Here is a 25,598-nt window from a genome sequence, read left to right on the forward strand (position 1 = left end):
ATAACGTATTAAACTATTTCCTAGGGGCCTGAAGGGGGTTCTCCACCTTCTGAAGTACCTGAGAAGCTTGGAGTGATTTGTTTTGTGACGACAGTTTGGTCCTTTGACCGTCTAGTGTGAATACTGTTCAGTCTCCATAATTGTGAAAGGCTGATACTCATCTACTCCCCAATTAGTAAATTTGTAATTCAGTTTCCTTCTGGCATTTATGTATTGGTTTTCTTATCCATTAAAAATAGAAAATTTATTTCTAGTCAATTTTGGATGAACTGGAACCCAATTAACCAGAAACTTTTGTTAACTGGATGATTTCCCCACACTATCTTCAGAGGGGAAAACATGACATGTCAACGTTATATCAGAGGTTTTGTAGAAACATCAGGGTTATGCCCAGAGGCTTTCAGTATGACACTGTCGCCCAACGCCTCTTCTGCGGTGCAGTCATATTCAGAATGAGGCACTTTGTGGCATGCTGCAAAATTATGGATCATAAAATAGCATTTACTTTCAATTTTATTAGTAAGGCAAAAAAAGGGGGCTAATGAATTTTAGGAGGACTTTCCGTAGACAGGTTGGAAATAACTCTACACTTCACATTTTCAGGACAGAGGAAAGGGAGTGACAGTGTTTGTTTTGGCCAAAGCTGCCTTATGGCCCAGGTGGCCATCAAGGTCGGTTTGTATGACTACAAATGGACCTTTGAAAACTGTTTTGCTTGGCAGAGAAAAATCACTTTTGGATGTAAAATTCTCAACTGAATTTTTTGCTGTTAATTAAGCTCTCTAATTAAAATGTCAGGTGGAACACAGGTTCCAAATTTAACAATTTATATTTTTATGATAAATCATGAGTCTCTCTTCCCCTAATACATTGTGATATTTTAGAAATAACTTACTGTATGGGTTGGAATTTCCAACAATTCAACAGAGCTAGTCCCTTATTTAAATGCTGGTATCTTCGGGGACTTCCCTGGCACTCCAGTGGTTAGGACTCCGCACTTCCACTGCAGGGGGCCCCGGTTTGATCCCTGGTCAGGGAACTAAGATCCCCCAAGCCACGCAGTGTGGCCAAAAAAAAAAAAAAAGGTGATATCTTTAAATTGCATGCCCTAGGCTAGCAGCTGGTACAGAGTCCAGGCTGGGTGTTACTGTCACCTAAATGCCAGTCCAGGAGGCAGCCAGCACTGTGACTGCCGAAAGATTCCTCTGCACCCAGGCAGGCACCTCCGGCAAAGGTACTACCTATACCCGTAAGCACTACAGAAAAAGCCTCTCCACTGCATGGAGGCCCAGAAGAGAGGTTCCTTTCTCAATCTAGTTTTCAAAAAGTTGATTTTAAAATTAGGGTCCAACAGGAATAAAGATGCAGACATAGAAAATGGACTTGAGGACACGGGGAGGGGGAAGGGTAAGCTGGGACGAAGTGAGAGAGTAGCCCTGACATATATACACTACCAAATGTAAAATAGATAGCTAGTGGGAAGCAGCAGCATAGTACAGGGAGATCAGCTCGGTGCTTTGCAATGACCTAGAGACGTGGGATAGGGAGGGTGGGAGGGAGACGCAAGAGGGAGGAGATATGGGGATATATGTATACATATAGCTGATTCACTTTGTTATACAGCAGAAACTAACACACCATTGTAAAGCAATTATGCTCCAATAAAGATGTTAAAAAAAAAATTAGGGTCCAGGATTTAAACTCATATCACACACTTCCTCCTTGTATAAAGATTCATTATAAAAGTCTACTTTTAAAGATTCCCAGACATGAACAACAGAAATTACTGATACCCTTTGATTACCATCAATAATTCAAACAAATAACGTTGCATTTCATTAATCCAACTTGTTTATTAGAGAAAAGCAAGCATGGTTGTTTCCTAAAGACTTACAGAAACGTGTGGACAAAATATACTTCCACCTCCAAAAGAGTCCAATTTGAGGCCACACAAGGACTGATGGGAGATAAAGAATGCTATAAATAGTTGTCCTTTTCTTCTAAGCATTAAATTGGAAAAATAGGGATTTAACAGGAGCTTCGGGTTTGTTGGCAGTTTAATTAAAAAGAAACAGGGTTCCAACTGAGACAGTTCCTGGTTTTGAAATATGACTTAATTCATTTTTAGTTAGCAGAGATCAATATTCAGAAATACATATTAACATTCTTTTATTTATCATATCTATTAATTTAATAAATTGGCTGAAAAAAGTCATGCATTCATCCAGAAACCAAACATCTCAGGACAACAAAGAAAAGCATTATTAATCTTAATTACCCATCCTGCGTGAACCATTTCTCCAACAATAAAGATTCTTATCTCTTGGTGAAGGAGGGAGGGATATGTGATCCCTGTCTAGGTCGACATACCTGTTGTCTGTAGGTAAACCAAACCGTTTCGTTACTGAGGCTGAATAATACTGACTGATTAAATGTTAAATAGGGAAAAAATAATCTACCTACCGAAGATGCATGATAAACATTTGCAGAAGATGTCGACGCTGTTATCAATTTCACTTTGGATTGCACAAATAAAGGTTTAGCTTTCTGAAAGACACAAACAGTATGTACCGTGTTATCCAGGGGAAATAATGACCAGCCCAAATGGATGTAGAATGTTTTTCAGTCCTTAGTTAACTGAGATATGAAAATCATGCTCCTAACTTATTTGCTCAAATATCGCTGGGGAAATCCTTTCCTTTAAACCCAAGGAATAGACCCCTTCCTAATTCAGGCTACTTTGAGAGAACATTCAAGAAAAATGTTTTCCTTAATGTCTCTTCTGACTCTACTTCCTTTTGATTATCCCTATGCCATATGGGATTTACTGCTTGTAACTGGTCAGGTACTACGGGGTCATCCCCAGCACCACCCAGCTCCTGGAAGCTACACAGTGATGGTCGTGATTCCCAGGAACTGAAGAGTGAAAAAACAAAAGCATCTCTTCCAGGAGTTCAGAAGCAGTAGCACACAAGCAGAATTGCCACCAACATCATATACTGCAAAGTAAATCATGACATTAAAAATGCACAAGTGAAAAGGACCAGAAGTACACCAAGCATGATTATCAAAAAGAGGTCTGAGGTCCATGGATGCACCCTGGAAATTTATGTGACGTTCTCCCTACTCAAGGCTTCTCTCTTGCTGGTTTGTATGTGTGTATACACACATACATTAAGTGTGTTTGCACGCATTTTTCTATTTCCCCACAGCCTGCCCCCACTCTGTTTTTGTTCCTCTCACCAAATAAACAATTTAAATATTTATTTGTATTTTTTATTTGAACATGTTCTTGCAAAAATATGTAATTTTGTGCATGTATTTTAATTTGTGCTAGTATTATGTGATATCCTATTTTGTTGATTCTAAGGCATAGCCTTCTGATATTTTAACATCCCTAAAATCAGGATGCATCTGACAATAGATGGAGCGTCACAGTATGATTGGCAGCACTTTTTCTCTTTTAGAGTCTTATAAAATCTTGAACCGATGTTGAGCACATCTTAGATTCAGGGTGAAAAACAGCACATCTCGTGTGTTCCACTTCTTTCGCTGAGGACTATGTACAAAGTAATTTCACTAAGTACTATGCTTTTAAGGTCCATCCATTTTGCTACATATACATAAAATCCAGCACCGCATAGGACTACCTAGTACTCCAGGCATGTGTCGGCCCCGTTTTGCCCATCTGCTCTCCTAAGGTGGTCCAAGCCACACCATCTCTTACCAGCATCACTTCAATAGCTTCCTAATCTGTTTCTTTCCCTGCCCCCGGCCTCCATAGCTGCCAGAGTTGTCCCTTTAAAATGTTAAGTGAGACTGTCTTACTGCTCTGCTGAAAACTCTAAAAGGCTCCCAATTTTACTCAGAGTAATAGAAAAAAAATCAAAGTCCTAGTATCCCTTTAACCATATTTATTCCTGTTCTCTCTTGTTGCTCACTGCTCCAACCACACTGGATGTTTTGTTGTTTCTCAAACATGCCAGGTACACTTCTGTCTTAGAGTCTTCCGATGGTCCTTTCCCTGTCTAGAAAACTCTTTTAAATATACACATGGTTCTTTCCTCACTGCCTTCAAGTCTTTCATAAAGATGGTAAAAGAAGCCAGTGTTAAATGCCTGACTGCTGAGAATTTAAGTTCCAATGTACTCCATTGTTTCATACCGTGGGTGTAGAAGAAAATACAACCTCTCTGCCAGGGCTGAAAAAGGTAAAATCCTGCTGAAGTTGGGGTCAGAAATAGGGGCTGTGCCTATCAACCTGCCTTCCAGCTGAAATGTAAAAGGGAGATTTGAGCAACACACAAGAGAATGCAGTTGATAACACTGGGTTTCAACACACCTCACCCTGTCAAGGATGAGAGAGAAGAGTAAATAAAACAGGGACTATGAAAAAACTGTAGAGTCAGTTAAAGAAACAGTATCCTGAAATCAGAACTATACTCTTTAAAAAATGACCTATTATGAGATCTAGATGAAAACTTCATTAAACTTGCTGTCCCCAACAATAGAGTATAAGAATATACGACCTCTAGAAACTACTGACAAAAGTCTCTGGAAAAGAATCGGTGGAGATAAAATGCAAACTAACATAATATTGTCAAGAAAAGCTATGACTTGTTTATGGATTAGACGATTCAGCACCTAAAAGGTGCCAACTGTGCCCAAACTGATCTATAGACTTAATGCACTTCTAATCAAAATCCCAATAGAATTTTTAATTTGTTTCTTATGTTTTTTTTTATACTGTGAATACTGACAATCTGATTCTAAATTTTATATGGAAATGTAAAGATCCAATAAAGCCAAGGCATTCTTGAAGAACATCAGGGCAGGATTATTTGTTTTATCACAAAAAGATTTATAATAAAGGTATAGATACTAAATCAGTGTCACATTGATGCGAGAATAGACAAATAGAACAGTAGGACAGAATAGACAGAAACAGACTCATACATACATAAGCCCTTACTATAATATATAACGGGTGGAATTATGTACCAGGGGAGAAGATGGACTTTTTAATAAATGGTGCTAGATCTGCTGATTATATTAAAAGAAAATGAAATCAGATGTCTACCGTTCTGTACACTAATATCAATTCTAGGTGGATTAAACCTCTAAATACGAAAGGCAAAACAAGAAAAAAAATTTAAGTTTATAGAGAAGAAAATATTTTTTGTTTTTTAGGTTTTTTTAAATTATTGAAATATAGTTGACAAAATTATGTTAGTTTCAGGTGTACGACATAGTGATCTGACATTTGCATACATCAGAGAAGAATTTTTTTTTTTTTTGCGGTACGTGGGCCTCTCACTGTTGTGGCCTCTCCCGTTGCGGAGCACAGGCTCCGGATGTGCAGGCTCAGCGGCCATGGCTCACGGGCCCAGCCATTCCACGGCATGTGGGATCTTCCCGGACCGGGGCACGAACCCGTGTCCCCTGCATCGGCAGGCGGACTCTCAACCATTAAAGGTTAGGTAAGGTTTTCTTAAAGACAGAAAAAAATATAAAGGCAATAAGGAAAAGATTATTAAACTAACATTGAGATTAAGAACAATTTATTTATGAAAAGATACCAAAACCTTGTCCACAAACTGGGAGATGACATTTGCAACCCAAGCATGCTGCTTGGTACATATTTGTACTCAAATATCTGTGAATGGACAAGTGACTAGAGTATAGGAAACCAAGGGAAAATGTTAGTTTACCCAAAGTTCATTAACTCATTCACTCATCACTTTTTCCCCTTCCCTCTCTCTGTCTATTTTTCTTAAATATTCGCTGTCCACTTTGATGAGTGTCTTGAGTGCATATATACTGTGTAGCTATATAGATAAGGATTCATGAGCTTGAATCCCAAATAAGTAGTGGCACACAGATGTATTCTCAACTAGATAGAGTCCATCTCTCCTCCACAGGAAGACAGATTGCATGAACATCTGAGGCAGGGCCAAGATTTTTCTCAAGAAAATACTGGATCTATTACTATGCTTGGACTGGAATAATTTTGAGATTTTAGAAGTCTGTTTCATAAAGCCTGGACAATTCAAATTTGGACCAGAAAATTTTACCAGATAATCCTTAAAAAGCCTGCTTTTTGAGTAGCACAGCATTCTCCTGGGTCCTCCAATATTTTATTTTTCCAGCTGATTAAATATCTAAAATGAGGATTACTCCAATTAAAGTTGTAACCTTCAGTTGAGAAGAGAAAAAACCAAAAGGAGAAGAAAGAGACTTAATATATTCCCATCTACGTAGACCAGTTTTGGAACATTTCAGGGGAGTCAATTATTAAAATCCTCAGCAAGGTTCATATTACTATGTAAATTTAGTTAAAAATTAGAAATAATATTATCTTGCCAATGTTCTTAAGTTCTTTGATCTCTTGCAGCAACTTGGAGTTAGAAAACTGTCTTAAAGTGAAAATTGTGGAAAAAATTTTAGAAAGAAAGTGATTTTAGATTGTAAGCCTCTTGAAGCAGGAAACCAAAATTTATATTTCTTGTGACTTTTTCCACAAACCTGACTTGTCCTCAGAACACTTAGCTGTGTAGCAGTTTCTCAACAGCATTTACAGTATGTTAAGTTACTGATTGATTGCAATTTATTGATTATCTTTCTACACTGGTCATCATTTGCCTTTACAATTACAACTCCCAAGTGAAAACATTAAGTAAACAGTTTTAAAAATAGTCTATTTTATATCATATGATATCACTTATATGTGGAATCTAAAAAAATAATACAAATGAATGTATTTACAAAACAGAGATAGGCTCACAGACATAGAAAACAAATTTATGGTTACCAAAGGGGGAAAAGGAAAGGGATAAATTAGGAGTTTGGGACTAAACAGATACACACTAGTATATATAAAATAGATAAACAACAAGGACCTACTGTATAGCACAGGGAACTATATTCAATATCTTGTAAAAACCTATAATGGAAAAGAATCTGAAAAAGAACATATATATATTCAGTTATGTATATATATGTGTGTGTGTGTATATATATATATATATATATATATATATATATAAAAAACTGAATCACTTTGCTGTACACCAGAAACTAACACAACATTGTAAATCAACTATACTTCAGTTTCCAAAAAAAGTCTATTTTAGAATTGGGCTTTATCTACAGGTGACTTCTAGTGTGAAAACGAATGGCTTGGTACTAGGAATAGATTCTTTTACCTCCTTTCTCCATTTGGAAGTGACTGGATACTTGGATCTTGAGCTGTGATAGTTCCTACATTCCATCCACGCACACAAATGGTCAGGTTGATAAATGCCACCCGGGGGAATGAGTCCCCCTCCTCTGAAATTTTCACTTGCCTCCATTATAGCTCAACCATACTGCGTGGTAACAATTTGTTTACACATCTATGTCTCACACTGGATTGAGCTCTTTGGGTTCAGACACTCTGTCTTATGCCATCAGCATTCAGCAGAGTGACTCATGTACTATCTCCAGAGCCTCTAATGTCAGGGGTTCAAAAAATGTTAACTTCAGAAAGACACGTTACAGGTATCATCAAAGAGACAAAGAGTATCTAGCCAGTGTGTACTTACAACATAATTGAAGGATGTGTCAGTCAGCACTCCAAACTGACGGGACAATGTGTGTCTAGTAAACATCTCGTTCTTAAGGACGTGAAAGCTGAAACAAAAGAAGCAGTGGAATTAAAATGAACAGAAATTATAGGAAAGAGCAAATCGGTATTATGTTCTTGTGATTAGAAACTAGAATGTTCAGTGTAAGAGCAAGGAGATACAAGTAAAAATTTAAAAATATTAGTATGAACTTACCACTCTTTGATTTTTAAAATTATGTATTTTCCAGCCCTGAAAAGCAAATAGGAGGGAGTAGCCATACTAGATATTAACATATACCACAAAAATCATAGTATAAAAACAGTTTGGAAAGGAAAAATAAATGGAATAGAATAGGAACGCTGAAACAGATTCGGGAATGTACTAGAACATAGTATGTGACCAAAGTGGCACCACAACCCAATCCGGAAAGGACTGGAGTAAAGACCTAAATATGAGAGGTAAATCATATTTAGATTTAGGCTTAGATTTAGACAAGCCATAAAGAAGGCTTGTCTAAAACCGTGGGAGAATATTTTAGTGGAGATGGAGAAAGACTTTCTAAACACACCTAAGGCAAAAATATTGATGGATAAAAATTAAGAACTTTTGTACAATAAAAGTCAGCATACACAAAGTTCATAGACTAGGAAAAGGTATTTGTAACATCTAAAATTGATAAGGAATTAAAAATAAGAATACACAAATTTCACAAGCCAACAAGAAAGCAAAAGACGAAAAGAGTTCACAAGAGAGGGACGTCCTTTAGAGGGAAAACATCAGATCCAAAAAAAGCATCTGAAAGTCAGTTATTACCAAATATTAGAACTCAATCCTTGTATCTCTCTATTTTTCTCCAACACTCATTCTTAGCTGATCTCATTTAATCCCATGGCTTTAAATACCATCTATACTAATGCATCCCAAATGTATGCCCCCAGCCTAAACTTTCTTCTGAACTCCAGACTCATATACTCATCACTGCCACCAGACCTCTACCCTTAAGTGACTAAAGGCAACTTAAATCAAAATTGATTTCCCGCCAAAATGTGTTTGCTTGTTTCAGTTGAAGGTAACTCCATCCTTCCCGTTGTTTAGGTAAAATCCTTGACTTCTTTCTTTCCCACCTTATCTCCAATCTTTCAATACATCCTACTTTCAAAATATATCCCCAGGGCTTCCCTGGTGACGCAGTGGTTGAGAGTCCGCCTGCCGATGCAGGGGACACAGGTTCGCGTCCTGGTCTGGGAGGATCCCACATGCCGCGGAGCGGCTGGGCCCGTGGGCCATGGCCGCTGAGCCTGTGCATCCGGAGCCTGTGCTCCGCAACAGGAGAGGCCACAACAGTGAGAGGCCCGCGTACCGAAAAAAAAAAAAAAATCCCCAATGTAATCATTTCTCAACAGCTCCAGGTCTCCCATTCCAGTCAAATCACCATCATGTTTTGCCTAAGAGGGGTTTATTCTTTCTGGAGCTCTTAACTCTTCTCCCTGCTTTTCCTTTGGCTTCCCTATGGCTTTTTATCAACACAAGTCATAATTTTTTTAAGACATCAGATCATTGGGTCTTTCCTCAGTTCAAGACTCTCCAGTGAGGTTTTAGGGTACCAACTCATTATTCTGAATATTGATAAATAAAGGGGATCAAGCATTTATCTTGCCTTATCTTGTCTGAAACTATATTTCAGGGTAACCAGTGGGGAAAACTTTTTTTTTCTTTAATAGAATTTAGCTAAGAAATGCAGAAGGAAAGATAAAATTAAGGTATCACCAATTTGCAACCCTAATGAAATCTTGGATCATGGTTTGTGATCATTGATGGATGTTAAAATTATTTGGAGAAAGGTCAGTGATGAACCTTAAAATATATGAATTAGCCTGATAACACTTGATTAAAATAATATAGCCGGACACTATGTGCCCTATGATGTGATGCACAGGAATTACATAGTAGTTCGAGTGAAGTAGTCTTGCCTAAAATATTGAACCTGAGTCTAATCAACTCTCTGGATTTAAAGATCAGTTTGTAAGATATACAGATAGAAGAACATGTTAGATGACACCACACATACATACACACGTGCACATAAACAATTAGTCAAATCCAGAATGGGGGACATTCTACATAACAAATGAGCATATTTCTCTAGCAAATCAGGTCGCTGGAAAGAACGGGGACGTAAGTGGGACCATCATAGAAAGAAAAAAAAGATTTAAAGGATATAACACCCAAATGCAGTGGTCCACCTACCATGAATCCCGATTTAATCAAACAACTGTAAGAGATTCCCTTGAGATAATCAAGGAATTTGAATATGATTTGGTCAATACGTAGTACTAAAGGATTGATATTGCTAACTTTATTAGGTGTGGTAATGACCCAGTAGGCATGTAAAAGAGAAAATTTTCGTATCAATTGAAAACAAAGCTTCTAGTGATTTCCCATCTCAGAGTAAAACCCCAAATGTTCTACCTCACTGAGCTCTTATACCACTCCTCCCTGCTCATGTCTCTCCAGCCACCTGGCTTCCTCACTGTCCTTGAACACACAAGCAAACCCCCACCCCAGGACCTTTGCACGTGATGTTCCTTCACCTGGAAGTCTCTTCCAGGTAATCACATGGCGTGCTCCCTCACTCATTCAGGTCTCTGTATCTGGAGATAAATACTATCACGTGCAAATGAATGGAAATGTTTTAATAGCCCTACGGAGGAAGATGACTATGTAGGTCCAATTAAACCAGGTATCAAGAGAGTCTGTCCATCCTGTCTATGATTTAAATTTGAAACACTGAGATCAGGAATAAAACAGTTTTGAATTAGTTTTTCTTTGAAGTGACTTTGACTACTCTTCTTTTTTAGGTCAGTTATTTTGCATCTCTTGAAAGAGGTATTTGAGGGCATTTCATATTAGTTAATATATACAGAAAAATGCAAGGCTCCCAATTTCCTTAAAAGACGATTAGTCGCATTTTTATAAATAGAATTTGTATATATCACCACACTATACCTGTTCCTGAGAATGAAGAATTTCTTTTCCCAGTTTTTGTTGATCTGATCTGATTCCTTCTTAACCCTGTAATAAATTTATAGGTGGTTAAATACTGTATTAGCTGCAAATGAACAATTATGAATTACTATTACCAGTACCTCTCCGACTTCTTTTTCTCTTTCTCTAACTTAGCCTTTAACATTTGTATTTGCTCTTCCAAACCACGTTTCTCTTCTTCAATCTTTCAATAGAAAATACATCACAAAGTTAATTATACCCTATTTCCCCATAAATCTGAAAGGTTATTTCTATTAAATAGCATGCATATTCTAACTATCATCGAAAATTTGAGGGAACAATGAGTTACATTTACTTGCAAATTCCCATAAACTGGAAGAATTTAAGATCCCATGCCTCCATTTCCTGTAAATGATTCACTTCAAAGCAGCCAGTGTGAGACAATATTACCAAGTAGCCAAAATTTATCTTCATCACCCCTCCCCCCTACCAGGTATCACTTTTTCTAAATCTCTTCATCATAGCAGCAGCTGCCCCCAGTTACTCTATTTCCTCTTTCTATCAAAACCGTCCTCAGGAAAGGATCTGACCAACTCAATAACATTAGAACTGTATGCCATTTCTCAGTACTGTTTCTATTTTACAAGGGGACAAAGTTTTGGCAAAGGAATGAATCTGTAACAGTGGAACTGTAGGCATGTCATGAATGAGATTTCTTTGGGTGTGGCAGGGATGTAACCCAGAATCATACTATAGAGGCAACCAGGTCCTCTGTCTCTTCATTAGACTGATTCTTGGTGTAGCTTTCAAAGTCATTACTCCTCTCTAAGGATAGTCAGCATTGATATAAACAATATTTAAGTTAATAATAAGGGTCATATTAGTCATTATTATACCTTAGCCACTGGTAGTCTCGCTTTTTCTCTATGCATCGCAGCAGGTATTCCATGTCTAACCTGGAAAGAAAATAAACAAAAGCAAGTATAACATTTCAAGTCAATGCATAAAGATGTGGTTTTTCTGCAGCTTAGAGAAAGGCAAATGAGACTAAAAATATGCCAACCCTAGTCCCATAGGGGTCTTGACTGCCTCATTTAATTTACAAGACTCAGTGTTTATACATTGCATTTGCAATTGGACAATTATATCCCATTAAAACCAACGTTCCCACTACTGTTTGTTTTCTAAATGCATTACTTTGTAATTATATATGGGTCAAATTTTACCATTACACTTTTTTTTTTAATGAAGTGGGCAGTTATTACCCAGTGAAGTCACAAGCTTAAAAAAAACCTTTTATTTTATTTTTCTCAACTATCTTTTGGATTAAATCTAATGAATCCCAGTTATAGATATAAAAACACTGCGTTTCAAAATGGTTAAGTAAATTACATATTGCACTTTTTTGGTTTTTAGATTTTAATGCATTCGTTTGCTCATTTATTTAATAATAAATAAATAAACTTTTATTTTAAATGATAATTAAGACGGATTTTCACTACTATTCCTCTTGAATGATGCAGAGAGCAGATGGCAGTGAGAAAATATACTGAATATAAAAACCTGCTTGATTAGCTATTCTTTTGGTTGTTTTTTTTTTTTTTTTTTTTTTGCGGCACTCGGGCCTTTCACTGTTGTGGCCTCTCCCGTTGCAGAGCACAGGCTCCGGACGCGCAGGCTCAGTGGCCATGGCTCACGGGCCCAGCCGCTCCGCGGCATGTGGGATCTTCCCAGACTGGGGCATGAACCCGTGTCCCCTGCATCGACAGGCGGACTCTCAACCACTGCGCCACCAGGGAAGCCCTTTGATTAGCTATTCTTATATTCCTCCACAGAATGTAGACAGCAAAAGGTGCTTCTTATTACCACCACTACCTGCTCTAGTGGGTGACCCAAAAGCTTTTGATCTGTTGCCCATGTTGATGGGGTGGGGTCTGCCACGCAGGGCCTGGAGCCAGGTCTGCAGAATAAAGTAAAAGGAACCCAGAGCTCCCTGAAGCAATCAGAAGTGAGGGCTGAGAAGAGCTAGAAAAGAAGAGAATGGCCAGGCAGGACCCCAAGGCTGGAGCTGCTAGTGTGTGGTGAAGCCACAAGTGACCAGTGCCCAGGGGTGATGTCCAATATTCAATGTGAAACGGCATCTTGGTGATGCAGACTGTCCCTGTTACCTTCTTCAACCTCATTCAACTAAAGGTGTCCTGTGAGTGAGTGGTTTTAGTAGCAATCACAGAATTGGGTTGAATTCAGTGTATGATTCAACAAAGTGGGAGCTGGGATGACACAGAGTGCAATGGGACTCAGAAATTGACTCGTTTCAGTGGAAGAAGGAGCCCAGACATAACAACAACCACCAGAAGATGCCATGGGTGTCTGGAGAAACAAGTGGACACGTTTTCGGCTGCCACAAAGCACAGAATGTGGGTTTGAGCCAACTTTACTCGTATCTGAAGGGGCAGAGAGAACCCAGCTGACATTAGCTGCCACGTAACAAAATTTGTAATTAACAGCCATAAAAGTTACAAGTTTTTGAGTGCCTACTATGTGCCAGGCACATCACACATATTACCATTCACTTCTATACACTAACCTATTGATTTCATCATCCCTGTTACTTTAGATTTTTAGCGATAGAGAATGCACGCACATATTTTAAAAATAAACTGCAGATAGTATACGTGAACATAAAACTCTCACTTCCCAGAAGCCAAGGGTTTGGTTTTGTTTTAGTTTTTCTCGTCATTATCATTATAAATAAACAGTAGCCTTTATTTTTTGGGCTCCCCACAAATAAACATTAAGAATTTAGAGCATTCGAATTACCTTCCATCTTCTCTCTTCCCTCGCGTGCCTGATTTTTTATTTGCAAATGTTCAGCTCTTACTGTGGTTGCCTTTATTATGATGTCAATATATGTAAACTTCTATATGGTGATCTACGAACTCCCTGCTGATAATTCCTGATTATCCCCTGGCTGATAGGAGAATTTTCAGCATGGACTTAATCCTGAACTCGGACCCTAACCCATTGCTCTTACCTTAGTTCACTAAACTCTAACTCCTACTCCATCAGTCCCCTCAGTCCTGAGGAGCTTTCTGGTGGTCCTAGAACTACTAAGATTATAGTTCCCTTGGTTGTCTGCACACCTTCCTAGAGAAACCTACCACCTACAACCACCAGCATAGTGACTCAGTCTCCCCAAGGCCCATGTGGCAGGAAGTTAGCCAAAAACAAAGCCTGAGGCCTAGCAACACCTATTTAACAAAACAGTGAGAATCGTGGTTCTCATTAGCCTTCCTTGGCTTCGAATACGTTGGGGTCACCCAAGTCATGGGAGGCATGCACTTTTGGGGCTCCCTCTACCTGTTTGTTCTCAAAGAACACAATCCGCTTGAACTGCCTCTCTGACCAGGACATGAGGAGTACACAGTGAATTCACTGCCATTTGGTTAACAGTAGACCAAGGAAATCATGGGAGTAAGAGCCCCAAACTTGGGAGGGCACTTGCCCGTATGTTAATGGGAATAAACCAACCCAAATTTTAAAAACGAATCCACAGGAAGTTAGGAAAACAAACTGGCAAAACGAAATAAGTTTCCACTTAGAAAGGCATTTATATTTATTTCACTCTATCTGAAGTCATATCAGTAATTGAAAGTTTATTTAAAAAAAAAAGATTCTGGGACTTCCCTGGTGGCGCAGTGGTTAAGAATCCACCTGTCAATGCAGGGGACACGGGTTCGATCGCTGGTCTGGGAAGATCCTGCATGTCACGGAGCAACTAAGTCCATGTATCAAAACTACTGAGCCTGTGCTCTAGAGCCTGCGAGCCACAACTAGTGAACCCACGAGCCACAACTACTGAGCCTGTGTGCCACAACTACTGAAGCCTAGAGCCCGTGCTCCGCAACAAGAGAAGCCACCACAATGAGAAGCCCACGCACTGCAACGAAGAGTAGCCCCCACTCGCCATAACTAGAGAAAGCCCGCACACAGCAACGAAGACCCAACGCAGCCAAAAATAATAAATAAATTAAATTAAATTAAAAATTTTAGAAAGGAAAAAAAAGATTCTGTATTTAAATTTGCATACAGTAAAAATTAGTTCCAATTTTCAAGGCTCCTTTTTCCCAACTCTCATATAATGATCAACTCTGTAATAACTACAGATAAAACTGTGCTAAACCATATCTTCTGTAAAGCAAATAAATATTCAATCTCTCCCAAAGACAATACTCTGACAATGACAAAGATAGCTTCTCTTTTCATTAAAAAAAAAGCACCACATGTAGACTAGAGTGTTTGCTCTCCAGTTTGAGTTGAACTTTCAACTCCCGCTATAGCACGCTATATTCAATCCTGGCTCTGTCCACATTAAACTGTCATTTTGTTTTGCCAGCTGCTGGCGTTCCATTTTCTCTGGAATACATGTGCTGGTCTTTATGTGGCTACTTCATTGACAGGTGCAAACACTGGACTGCTAAACAGTAGATAGAGGTGAAAATGAGTGGTAATAGAAAAGGAGATAACTTCCTAAGTAGGAAAATGTAAATTAAATAATTACAAAGATAATCGAACATTGTGACTAGACATAATTCATTATAAATATTTCTCTTTTTTTGAATTTGTATATATATTTATAGCTAAAAGTCTATAAAATTAAGAAGTAAGTTTTATTTACAACAGAAATTTAAGAATTATGATTCTTAAATTTGTTTCCCAGTTTAAGCACTTAAAACATGTTAAAAAACACCCAACATTTAATAAATATAATCTAAATTTGGAATCAACAGCCAAGGTTTGTAATAACAGGAGTGCAATTATGTTTATTAACTGTCATATGATCAACCAGATTCCTTATCATATCCTCTTTCTCCTTTTCTTGTCAATCAAAGACTCATCACATTCTTTCATTTCTCCCAATTTCCACAAACATCCCTCTTCTGAAACTTGGGCCGTTCCTTCTGGGTTTAATGCCTCCTTGAGTCTCTCCTTTAAACCATCAAATATATTTCTATCAAAACAATGTTTCTAACTCATGAAGAAAGATGATATTCTGTCCCTAAAATTTCATTAATCTTGACTTCCATATTATCACTTTTTTTTCTGATTACCTTCTAAGCAAAGAACTAATTCTGAACACCAGTAATGTGCCAGCAGGTGCTAGCTACGGGGGTGGGTGGGGAGGGGAGAGTGATGCAACCACAGGAAGAGAGGAGAAGCAGCCTGTGTGCTTACAGTCTGGAAAGAAGAGACTTAAGAATTGAGAGCACTGAGGATAGACTAGGAGGCTGTGTGCAGGCAGGCACTGATCACTGCGTAAGCCAGAAGGCAAAACAGAACATTTACCTCCATATATCACTGGTGAATTTTCTTCTAACAAAATTACTAGAATTCAATTTCAAAATTCTTTCAAAAATAGACAAGAGCCACAGGCACACAGCACTTCCCAAAGAGTAAGTTTGCTTTAGAACAACAGAGAACTCTTTCTGCCCTCACCTGTGAAGTACCAAGCAATAGCAGTCTATTACCAAGGAAGGCATAAGAGCATAGAGAGAGACTTACTCGGTGGCACAGGTGGATAGTTCTGCTGAAAGCTAAAGGTGGAGCAGCACACAGAGAAAAGCACTCTGTTACCCTCATTCCCATTCTAAGCACACACCCACTGCAAGAACATCAAGGTTGTGGCCCACTAAAAGGAACCATAGCTACAACCAAACTCAATTCAACTTTTGGCTAGATTGGCTCTACCGCTTACAATAACCGTCTGTTACAGGAAGAGGCATGCCATTTCCACGTGTGAACACTGTTTATTTCAGTCTCTACTATTCTACACATGATGACTGATATTCAATCGAAAATTATGAGACAGACAAAAAGGAAAAGAACCTATTGTCAGGAGACAAAGCAATCAACAGAATCAGATTCAAAGATAACCCATGGATCATGGAACTATCAGATGAGGACTTTAACTATAATTAAAATGTTAAAGAACCTAGGAGAAAAAGTGAACAATATAGATGGTAAACAATAGATAATTTCAGCAGAGATTTGGAAAATGTAAAAAAAAAGTCAAATGTAAATATTAGAAATTTTTTAAAAAGATGAAGAAATTAATTTCTTTGATTAATCAATACAGCTGAGGAAAACAATTAGTAAATTTGAAGGTAGGTCAAAAAAATACCCCAAACTGAAACACAAAGAGGAAAAAGTCGTTTAAAATCAATGATCGGAATATCCAAGAATTTGGGGACAATATCAGATGGTCTAACATATGTGTAATCAGAATCTCAGAAGGAGAAGGGAGAGAGAATAGGGCAAGAGACATAATTAAAGATAATGGTAAGGAGTTAATGAAAGACACCAAACCCCAAATTCAAGAAAGTCCATTAGGACAGAGAGAAAGAAAGAGAGAGGAACAACAAACACTCCAAAACACATTATAGTCTAACTGTTGAAAAGCAAAGAGAAAGAAAAAGTTCTAAAGGCATTCCAAAGTAAAAGACACATTACAGACAGAGAAACAAAGTTAAAATATACAGTAGACTTTTTGTCTGAAACTATGCAAGACAAAAGATAAGGGAGTGACATCTTCAAAGTATTAAAGAAAAGAAACTGTCAACTCAGGCTTCCATACTCAGAAAAAAATCTGTCAAAAATACAGGCAAGGGCTTCCCTGGTGGCACAGTGGTTGAGGGTCCGCCTGCCGATGCAGGGGACACGAGTTCGTGCCCCGGTCCGGGAAGATCCCACATGCCGCGGAGTGGCTGGGCCCGTGAGCCATGGCCGCTGGGCCTGCGTGTCCGCCGCAATGGGAGAGGCCACAACAGTGAGAGGCTCGCGTACCACAAAAAATAAATAAATAAAATAAACAGGCAAAATAAAGTTTTTTTCAAACAAGCAAAAGCTGAGAGAATTTGTTGCCAGCAGACCTGCACTATAATCACTGCAAAAGGAAGTTCTTCAGGAAGAAAGAAGAGGATACCGGGCAGAAACTTAGATATATAAAAAAAATAAAAGCTCCAGAAATGGTATAAATGAAGGTGTCAAATGCAAACTTTGCCATGGCAAATCATATCCATTTTTGTTACATGAAAATATCTATATTAAATTATAATCTTCTGAAGAATATAACATGTTAGAAACTCCAAAGAACTGTACTTTTGAGGGACACATTGGAAAAGATCATCCAAAGGCATTTTGAGCAAGACGAATGGACAAATATGAGTTGCACAGTGACTTTCTGGAGAACTCTTAAACACTATCTTTACTGCTGAAGACTAAGCTATTTGGTGGGAGATTTCCAGGGGTTCCTACAAATTGCAATGACTTCCCACTGATCTCTTATCAACCAGCTGCTTGGGTGCTTCAGTCTGAAATCGTTTTTTTGTTGCTTTCCTAATAGATGTTCTCCTAGCTATTCCAGTGGTTGTATAAGAATCCCAAACGATTGAAATCTTTCTAATTTAAGTATAAAATTTACCTTTAAAATACACTTATGCCTTATTTAATGTAAACCAGACAGAAATGTTACGAATCTTAATCAGAATCCACTTGCATATATTCAACTAGAGAGAAAGACCACCAGAATTACTCTCTAGGACGTTCAGGCTCATGTCTATCAGTTCTGGTGGCATGAAACACAGTATGGGTCCACCATGTGCTTTCAGCCATTGGATTAACTGGACTCCATAACACTTCATGGCACTGGTTATAAGTAACTCCTTATTCTATTCTGGAGATATATATATATATTCATATAGTCGACAGAAGAATGTTTCCCACATAGAAATTAGTGAAGGAGATCCTCAGGCTATATTCAAGATTTTTTAAAAGCCTAAAAATCAGTATACCTGATTCCCTAATAAGGCTGCATAGGCTAACAAAACATAAGAACTCTTTGGATTTGGCTGGCATAAAATCAATTCAGTGAGCTATCCTTGGTTATCTAAAGTTGATCAGAAATGCAAGTTAGCAGTAATATGCAGTAGGTGAATAAGGGGAAACAAATAGCTTTCCTTTACTTAGTTTAGTTTTTTGATGAACGAATGGAGACTACAACTGAGGCATTACATGAAGAAAAGTCTAAGTACCACCCTCCACGAAAATACATTCCTAAAGAAAGGGGAATTGAAATATGTTGTAATTTATACAAACTAATCCCTAGGGTTTGAGGAGAAACCTGAAGAGGTCAGGGCTGGAGAAACTGACAAGTTGGAAGAGCTGGACCCGGAGAGGGTGGCTGATAGTCCAATGCCAGCATCCAGTGGGGTGTAGCTACCTCAGGTTGACGGTGGTGAACGTCCGTATTAAAGCTGTTCTATGACAGTGTTTGTAATAGAATTCACAGCAGAACTAGTACATGCAATGATGGCAGTTAGGATGGGTGGCAGCATGTCAAATGTTCAGGGGGTGAGACCCAAGTCCCGGCAGTGTCAGGACTCTGGCAAATGACCTGGTGTTCAAGACTGGCCCCAATTCCCAGGGAGAACTAGAAAGAAACCCACAGCTGAAACCCAGGTAAATGGAATAAAGCACACCATGCAGTGAGGGGTCAGGTGGCTGCCCTGTGGGCTCCTGAATGACATTTCCTCTGTTACCACCAAGGTGGTATACATGTGGTCAGGACCTAGCATCTGCCCTATGGCTCAGAGCGTCCAGGGAAGAATAGCAATTGATACTAATCTCTTCTTTTCCTGATTTCCACAACAATCTTAAGCCCTTAAAAGAAATTATACTTAAATATCGCAAACTCTACAAGTAAAATGTTATTATTCTTCCCCAGCAAAAATAAACAAGAAGAAGACAAAACATAAAACCTTTCAAGTGATTTTTTTTTTTTTTTTTGGTGCAGTATGCGGGCCTCTCACTGCTGTGGCCTCTCCTGTTGCAGAGCACAGGCTCCAGACGTGCAGGCTCAGCGGCCATGGCTCATGGGCCCAGCCGCTCCGTGGCATGTGGGATCCTCCCAGACCAGGGCATCATTTACTGGGTGCAGCCTTAAAACTCAAGTGATTTTTAACAAAAACCATTTTTCATTTGTGGAACAAATGTTGGATATTATTTTCACCAAAATATTTTCAGTCCCAAATATACTGAAAGTACTTATTTATCATCAAACTACTTAGAGTAGAATAATACAGAAAGTCAATGCCACCTTTCACTTGAAGTTTAAATATGGTATTACTCAGATTTTTCAATTTTGGTCTCTGACAACAGAATCTAAAGATGCATTCACTTTAGCGGCAAATGACAAATTTGATTTTAAAATAAAAAACAAGTAATTGTTGTGTATGATTTCAATTATCTCTACATTTTAAAGTTATTCCTATTCAGGAATTCCCTGGCGGTCCAGTGGTTAGGACTCAGTGCTTTCACCGCTGTGACCCCGGCAAGTCGCACGGCACAGCCAAAAAAAAAAAAAGCTACTCCCATTAGAAAACAAAGATCCAGTGCGATAAGGAAAATTCTTTTGTGTCAACATAATCTATCAAAATACAGTAAATATCCTTTGACAGTCCCTGAAGACCATACAACCGTACACGTGTCCGGGACTGTCCTAGCTCTGTATGACTCTACCACCCTGGGCTGCCAGGTCAACAATGAGCAAAATGCTGGCTTTTTCACACAGCTCTGCAGAACTATGAACTACCTTCTTTATGAAGGCAAGCCCAGGGGAAAAATAACGAAATAATGAAACAATGAACAGGTTATATGATTTTCTTCTCTGATGGAGTGTATTTTCAACTTCAGCAGCTCAATCAAATAAAAGGGATGTACAGGAGAGGAATGGGAAAGATCTTCCTTTCACCCACCTTGCCTATAATACTCTACACCCATAATGATTCCATATCCCATAGTAATAATAATTTTTTAAAAATTACTAGCTTGCAGGGTGACTATGGTCATACTTGCAAAACTATTGCAAAAGTACTTCACCTTGCAATTCTTGAATGTTTAAAGAACAACATTCTAGAGCTTTTATTAAAGTTTTTCCTTATGTCCAAATTGCTTTGTATTGAATGAACTTTAAGAATGGGAATACGACTGACTTTGTCCCCTGTCCCATTTCCCACATGGAAGGGTCCTGATGCTTTCTGCAGATCTAAGCGTGCACCATATGTTCCATCAGCGCAGACAGGTGACCCCATGGAAGCTCAGAAGTCTTCCAGGGAAGCATTTACTGGGTGCAGCCTTAATTAACTAATTACCCTGGAGCGGGGGCTGTGGGAGGGAAACCTGGGAATGTAAGTTAACCTTGCTTTGTGAAACCTCAGTATTTGAAATGTTTTACAGCTATCAAAAAATAAACTTTACACAAAAACGCTGTCCAAATACAAATTTCATGTTGTGAAATATTTCATAAATAGAAATCACACAGCAATGTTCCTATTGTGCTTTTCAGACTGGTTGAACACTCAGTTTATCACTGTGTGCGCCGCTGGGTGAAGCACGTGTGCTGTTCCCACCGAATGACACAGATTTCAAAAAATAAGTATGATTAATTAGATAAGGTAAATGACTGATGTAAAAACTTCCTGCAGCAAGCTCTCTGTTTGGTCATTTACACGTGGTCAAGATGACAAAACCCTTTAAAGACAATTTTTAAGAAGTCCAACTACCTCAATATAATAAAATATTTAAAGGAGAGAAACAGGAAAATGATAACCAGAGTGCATACAGAGAGAGCTAATCTACAATGAAGAATACACCACATGGGAGGTGATGGAAGGGAACACTCTTTATAATAGGATCATTTTAACAAAAGTGTATATGAGAGTAATAACGGTGAGCTAGAAAAATATATTTCCCTTTAAAATTGAGTCAATTCCTATGAAAATGTAAACTCCAGCTTATGTCATCTCTCCCCTCCCCCAGTCCAATTTTTACAATAAGTAAAAGTTACACATTAACTTCCGAGTCTCCCAGCTGACAAAATGTACTCTTAAGCTTCGGAAACATCTAGATAACAGTCATTACGGTCAGAAGGAGAGACTGTGACACTAGGAGAAAACCCTACTGAAATGACACCTTCTCAGAGACGCTGTCTGCCTTTGTCTCCCCTTCATGGTGTCTTTCCTGTAGGGGAGAACAGTGGTATTTCTGCCCCTTGTCGTTGGGACTTTGGAAGCTCAATTTTGATGGGTAAATTTGGGACTTTGGAGTTTCTAGTCTGCAATTCTAGGATTTAGTTAGGGCCCTGGGTTTGCTGTACGGAAGGGGTTGCCCTGTCCCCGTCTCCAACCCCACTCTGCAATGCTCCTGCCATCATTTCAGAGCCTCAGACCACAGACCCCTGGCACACACCCTGATCTCAAGGCAGCTGACAGAGGTTTATGGAACAGGACACTGCCTCGGCCACAGACTCCCTAAGTCCCAGGCTTGGACTACAGCCCCTCGCCCAGTAAGGCTGGGCCCCCCGCCCCAGGTCAGCAGGCAGCCCTGCATGCTCAGCCCCGGGGGCGGGGGGTTGCTTTTTGTTTTCTTGCTTTGTTGTGGGCCTCCTCCCCCCACCCACCCCCGCCAAATACTTCCCAGATCTGGATTCTAAAAATCTTACTTCTAGAACCCAGTCATTGGTCAGTCATGTGCCACATTCCCCAAATGTCCTTCTCCCCCTCAGGAAATTCCAGTTGTTGATACTTCCTAACTCTCTGCAAAGTGGAAGCGCTCTTAGAGGAGAATGCTTTTTCTCAAGTCCTGGGGTTTCCTTCCAAGTGGAGTGACTGCCACCAGTATTAACACCCCGGCCTCCCTCTACCTGCTGCTCTACTTCCCTCTTTCTCCTCCGAAAGGAGAGAAAGTGGTGGGTTCGAGTGGTGACCCATCTGCCTGGTGAGTGAGCGAGAGAGGGCTATACCTTTTCCTGCCTCCGTTTGGAGCAAGGATGCCACAGCGAGCATGATTCTGCTCTGTTCTCCTGCCCTGAGTGTTGGAGAGGTAGATTCCGCCCCCTGGGGGAGAAGGAGGGAGAACACGGGGACACGTAGAAAGAAGACAAAAGAGTCTGGGAAACCAAAAGATTCTAGTGGACAGACTCTTTCCAGGAAGTGCTGTACCTTGGCCATATGTGTCACCCATCAGCCTCTAAGCTTTCTAAACGTCAACATGGAAAAGGAGCTTTGACCGGTTGCACGATTCACAGGGCCCACAAGATAGATCGATTGTTCAGAGAAATGCAACTATTCCCATAACTAAGCTCAGAAGAAAGTTCGCCACAGGATCATTTTAAAGGGAGGTATTGGGTAATGCAGTGAGCAGTGTCTCTGCACAGTCCACACAATAAGCCAACACTGAGACGAACATCACAGACCTACTACTTCTTGATATGCCCTTTAATATAGACCAATGGCACCGCCGTAGGCCAGGTAGAAGCAACTCTGATTATCTGGGGGTAAGGAGGTTACTAGCATATAATTCATGGATGTATGTCTCTGATAGCATGAGCTAGTCCACGGTTGATTTAGAATAGTCCATGAGCAGGGCTTCCCTGGTGGCGCAGTGGTTAAGAATCTGCCTACCAATGCACGGGACATGGGTTCGAGCCCTGGGTTTGCTGTAGGGAAGGGGTTGCCCTGTCCCTGTCTCCAACCCCACTCTGCAATGCTTCCACATGCCGCGGAGCAACTAAGCCCGTGCGCCACAACTACTCAGCCTGCACTCTAGAGCCCATGTGCTACAACTACTGAAGCCCGTGTGCCACAACTACTGAAGCCCGTGCACCACAACTACTGAAGCCCATGCACCACAACTACTGAAGCCCATGCGCCTAGAGCCTGTGCTCCACAACAAGAGAACCCACCACAATGAGAAGCCCGCACACCGCAACAAAGAGTAGCCCCTGCTCGCCACAACTAGAGAAAGTCGGTGTGCAGCAATGAAGACCCAACACGGCCAAAAATTAATTAATTAATTAATTAAAAAAAAAAGAATAGTCCATGAGCAAATGGACTTTCCAACTGCACATCTTTCAGGGAGTCTCCAGGAAGCCTCTGATAGATACTGGGCAGTCATGAGTTAGAGATTATACACACTAGAAAGCACTTGGAATGTGGCTTCTCTGTGTTGCTAATTTAATAGAGATCCACGAAGCCATGGTGACTAAGCCAAATAAACCACCACGCTCAGGACAACGGTGGCATCCTCCTGGATAAGGTAAGGGGCCTGATGAGGACGCATCGGTGAGGGGAAGAGAAGCCAGAGCCCCCTGCCCAGATGCACGCAGAGGGAGTAGGGGGAATCGGGTGTCTGAGACTGTTTGCAGGTGAAGGTGTCCCGGGGTGTGGTCCTGTGGGTGGGTCTTACCGTAGGATGCTCTTCCTTTGAAGCCTTCTTTGGACTCTTGACTCTTTTGGCCTTAGAAGGCAATGAAACGGGGAAGGAAGAACGTGGCCTCGGAGCGCCTGCACTCCCGGGCTGTGAGGGCCACGGAGACAAGGTGGTTTCCTTCTCCTTGATGGCTCTGGGGCTCTGGCACAGAAAAAGAGCCAGCTCTGTGATTCCCACTATACATGCCTCCGATTCGCCTCCCTCTCTTTTCCTCCCTTGTCCTCCTCTCCTGAGCTAGAATCGCAGTCCCGAAGGGCCTGGATCTACTCTTGCTCCCTGTCCCACCATCCCCGGTCCCCCAGCGCCCCCGCTCCTGCCTGATTTCATTTGCAGGTGAGGCCCAATTTCCATTCCTCCCACAGATGCTCGTGTGCTAAGAAAAACATACCAAGAGATCAGTGTTTTCTGGAAGCACCTGGAAAGGTGGGGTCTTGGTGGAGTGGGGTGAGGTCGTAGCTTGAGGTGGGTGTCGTATTTGTACGGAGGTGGAGGTGGGCGTCGGGGGCCGCAGGCAGGAGCGACGGGACAGGAGTCTGAAGGGCCAGGGCATTGAGCCCGGGGGTTGGGACGCCAGTGACACCTTCCATTCTCACTCCCTCCTCACTGCTCTCACCCACCAGTCCCTCATCTCCCATGCACACGACTTGCCTCACTTTTAAGTGTTTTCTCCTTCAAACTTGGATGTGGGAAAGTGAAAAGCCTCGGGATGGTGTGTATAGGTTCTTCAAGCCAGATGCCCAAATAAGAAATTAACACAGTAAAAGAAAAAAAAAAAAAAAGAATTTAAATGCAAACCTTGGCGACTATGGCATCCAACTTTCTTGTCATTTCAAGGTCCGCTTTCTGTTTATTAACCTGTGAAATTAAAGACCCATGTCATTTGTTATCATTTGCAAAGATTAAGAAAGAGAATTTTTGGTAAACTTCTTAAGCAATGGAAGAGTGGCATTTTAAACCATTTCACTGTCCAAACTATTATAGGAATATAAATTATAATACTGAATGTAAATTAGAAGAGAAAATAAATTTGCACCCAGAAAAAAAAGTACTTTATAATAGAGATTATAGGAAAACATGCAATTGTTTGCTTATGTGTATTTATTTTATTAACATTATTGGGTACCAGGCACTGCACTAGACTCTTAGAATAAATAATACATAAACCTTGCCATCAAGCATTTAGGTTCTAGCAGAAAATGGGTTTCTAAAATGCTCCAATTAGGGAATTCCCTGGGCGTCTAGTGGTTAGGACTCTGAGCTTCCACTGTTGGGGGCAGGGGGTGGGTTCAATCCCTGGTGGGGGAACTAAGATTCCCACAAGCCATGAGGTTGGGAAAAAAATTAATTAAATGCTTCAATTAAAAAAAAATTTTTATATATACCAAAAAAGGAAGCAGTGCAAATGTTAGTTAGAAATAATAAAAATATGACCATCCGACTTGAGGAAGAGAACAATAGCTACAGTGTTGAATCTCCCTGTGTAATTGTAAGTGTCCCATGACCACCACCCTCCCAACCAGGTAATCACTATTCTGAATTTTGTGCTCGGGATTCCCTTTTATTTTTTTGATAATTTTTTGTCGCTTTTATAGGCTTATCTTTTTACCCCATTGGTATCCTTAAACAATATACAAATTTAGTTTTGCTTATTTTTAAACCT

The 25,598-nt window shown here is 40.0% G+C and overlaps 1 protein-coding gene across 1 annotated transcript in view; it reads right to left on the minus strand.

The window, feature by feature from the left end:
- Positions 1-25,598, minus strand: part of C1H10orf67 (chromosome 1 C10orf67 homolog) — a 91,476-nt gene that overhangs the window by 14,127 nt on the left and 51,751 nt on the right. The window contains exons 8-14 of the mRNA XM_060161633.1: positions 24,734-24,793; positions 23,915-24,079; positions 11,509-11,568; positions 10,753-10,835; positions 10,613-10,678; positions 7,583-7,670; positions 2,464-2,547 (exon numbers count right to left, since the gene is read on the minus strand). Coding sequence (XP_060017616.1) covers positions 2,464-2,547; positions 7,583-7,670; positions 10,613-10,678; positions 10,753-10,835; positions 11,509-11,568; positions 23,915-24,079; positions 24,734-24,793 — 606 coding nt within the window. The remainder of the gene's footprint in view (positions 1-2,463; positions 2,548-7,582; positions 7,671-10,612; positions 10,679-10,752; positions 10,836-11,508; positions 11,569-23,914; positions 24,080-24,733; positions 24,794-25,598) is intronic.

Source organism: Lagenorhynchus albirostris, chromosome 1 (genome assembly GCF_949774975.1).
Source record: "Lagenorhynchus albirostris chromosome 1, mLagAlb1.1, whole genome shotgun sequence".
NCBI classification, from domain to species: domain Eukaryota; kingdom Metazoa; phylum Chordata; class Mammalia; order Artiodactyla; family Delphinidae; genus Lagenorhynchus; species Lagenorhynchus albirostris.